This window comes from Nanorana parkeri, unplaced genomic scaffold (assembly GCF_000935625.1).
Source record: "Nanorana parkeri isolate BGI_ZX_2015 unplaced genomic scaffold, ASM93562v1 scaffold2145, whole genome shotgun sequence".
NCBI lineage: Eukaryota > Metazoa > Chordata > Amphibia > Anura > Dicroglossidae > Nanorana > Nanorana parkeri.
This window is the reverse complement of record NW_017308413.1, coordinates 12,530-14,197: the sequence shown is the minus strand read 5'-3', so window position 1 is coordinate 14,197 and position 1,668 is coordinate 12,530. Positions and strand designations below refer to the sequence as shown.

Below are 1,668 nucleotides of genomic sequence, written 5' to 3'. Positions count from 1 at the left end.
CGAGGGACTGTCCACGTTATTCACCGGTGAAAAAAAAAAAGATGAAAGGAGAATCTTAAAAAAATAAAAACACTTCATGGCTTTTATTAAACTGAATGTGGGCGGAGCTGCAAATCAGCCGATTCCCTAAACTGGACACTTAGAAGGCTTTTCCCCATAGTTCTCCTCAGGGTAACGGGAGGACACAAACTAGCGTCCTCCCGTCACCCTAAGCTCAGTATATAGGGGGCTACAGCTCGCGGTATACTGAGACGCCGCAGCCGGGGCGGATCCCGACAATTATGCCGGGATCCGCCCAGCTGCGTGAGTGACAGCTGGCTCTGCCTATCTAGAGGCACAGCCAGCTGTACCCGCCCCCTCCCCCGTCCGTTCCGCCAGTCAGCGCTGGCGGAGCGGGGAGGGGGGAATCCAGCCCCTCCCCCTGTCACGGCAGAGAGCCGTGACCGGATCGAGAGGTGAACGAACGCCGGTATGTGTTCGCTCACCTCCCGATCTACTGAGCCGACCTGTGACAGCCTCATTGTCACACGTCGCCCCCAACTATGAGGCTGAGTGAAAATCCCCTCCCCCCTCATAGTTCTCCTTTTTAAATGATTCCACATGTGACCTGAAGACCCCAAACACAGATTTTTTTTGTTTTTGTCCATAAAGAGATGTTTTCATTGGCAGGTTTTGGTGTAAATAGCAGAATATCCATGAAAAGGAGAATTGTGTGTGTGCGCCGCCCCCGTGTGGCCAGAAGTGTAACTGCACCGGAATAAAATTCAGGCGTGTGCAATGTAAATGCTCCCATAGGGACAACGTTCACCCACGAGTCCCCGCGCTGATTGTCTGGATAGGAGGAGGCAGCTCCCCCCGTAGGAGTCGGGGAAATATTTGGGGGATAGAGGTGAGACATTTACGCATGTAACGCTTCCGCATTTTCTATCTCCTGACAGTGCTGAGCCTGCAAGACCTTTGCTGCCGAGCCATCGTCTCCTGCACCCCCGTCCACCTGGTGGACAAGCTCCCCCTCCCGGTTGCCTTACGAAGCCATCTCAAGTCCTTCTCCGTGGCCAACGGACTGAACGCCAGGATGATGCACGGCCGCTCCTACTCGCTCACCGCCAACAACCTGAACAAGAGGCACAGCCTGAAAAAAGCCAAGATCATCCGTCCCCCCCAGAGCCCCCCCAAAAACTGCACCAGGAACAGCTGTAAGATCTCCTAGGCGGGAGTGGGGGGGACCCCGCCCCCAACCCCCGTGCTGAAATTTGCCCCTCGAGGCTGTATGGAGGCGGACACGCTTTGCCGTGGAGGCGACGCCGCGACGTCCCTCGCGTCACGTTTTCATGGACGCGGGAAGACTGGCGCAGGCTTTTTTTCTGAATTTTGCTGCTTGTGAAGGAGAAATGTTCTGAGGAGGACTTTGTGATCACTCGCTGTGTCCATATGCATGGCCCCAAATCATAAATATTCCCCTTTTTTTTATGTTTTTGTGCTGAAAAGGGAAATCCGTCCAGCGATCTGAGCTTGTAACTTTGTCAGTACTTACCATGCAGTTTGCCGTGTGATTCGTGTTTCCCTTTCTCAAAGGTAAGTCTGCGCGCAAAGAGCGCCGCGTACAACAATGGCCGACCACAGGGCCATATTAAGTCTGCAGCCTCTCCCCCTTCCTGGACAGAGCCC

At 54.2% G+C, this 1,668-nt stretch overlaps 1 protein-coding gene across 2 annotated transcripts in view; it reads left to right on the top strand.

Moving 5' to 3' along the window:
* Positions 1-1,257, top strand: part of LOC108800854 (ras-related protein Rab-40B) — a 46,007-nt gene extending 44,750 nt beyond the window's left edge. For both annotated transcript variants that reach the window (XM_018572837.1, XM_018572836.1), the window contains exon 6: positions 939-1,257. In XM_018572837.1, the coding sequence (XP_018428339.1) occupies positions 939-1,210 (272 nt within the window). In that variant the 3' untranslated portion in view covers positions 1,211-1,257. The remainder of the gene's footprint in view (positions 1-938) is intronic.
* The last annotated feature ends 411 nt before the right edge of the window (positions 1,258-1,668 follow it).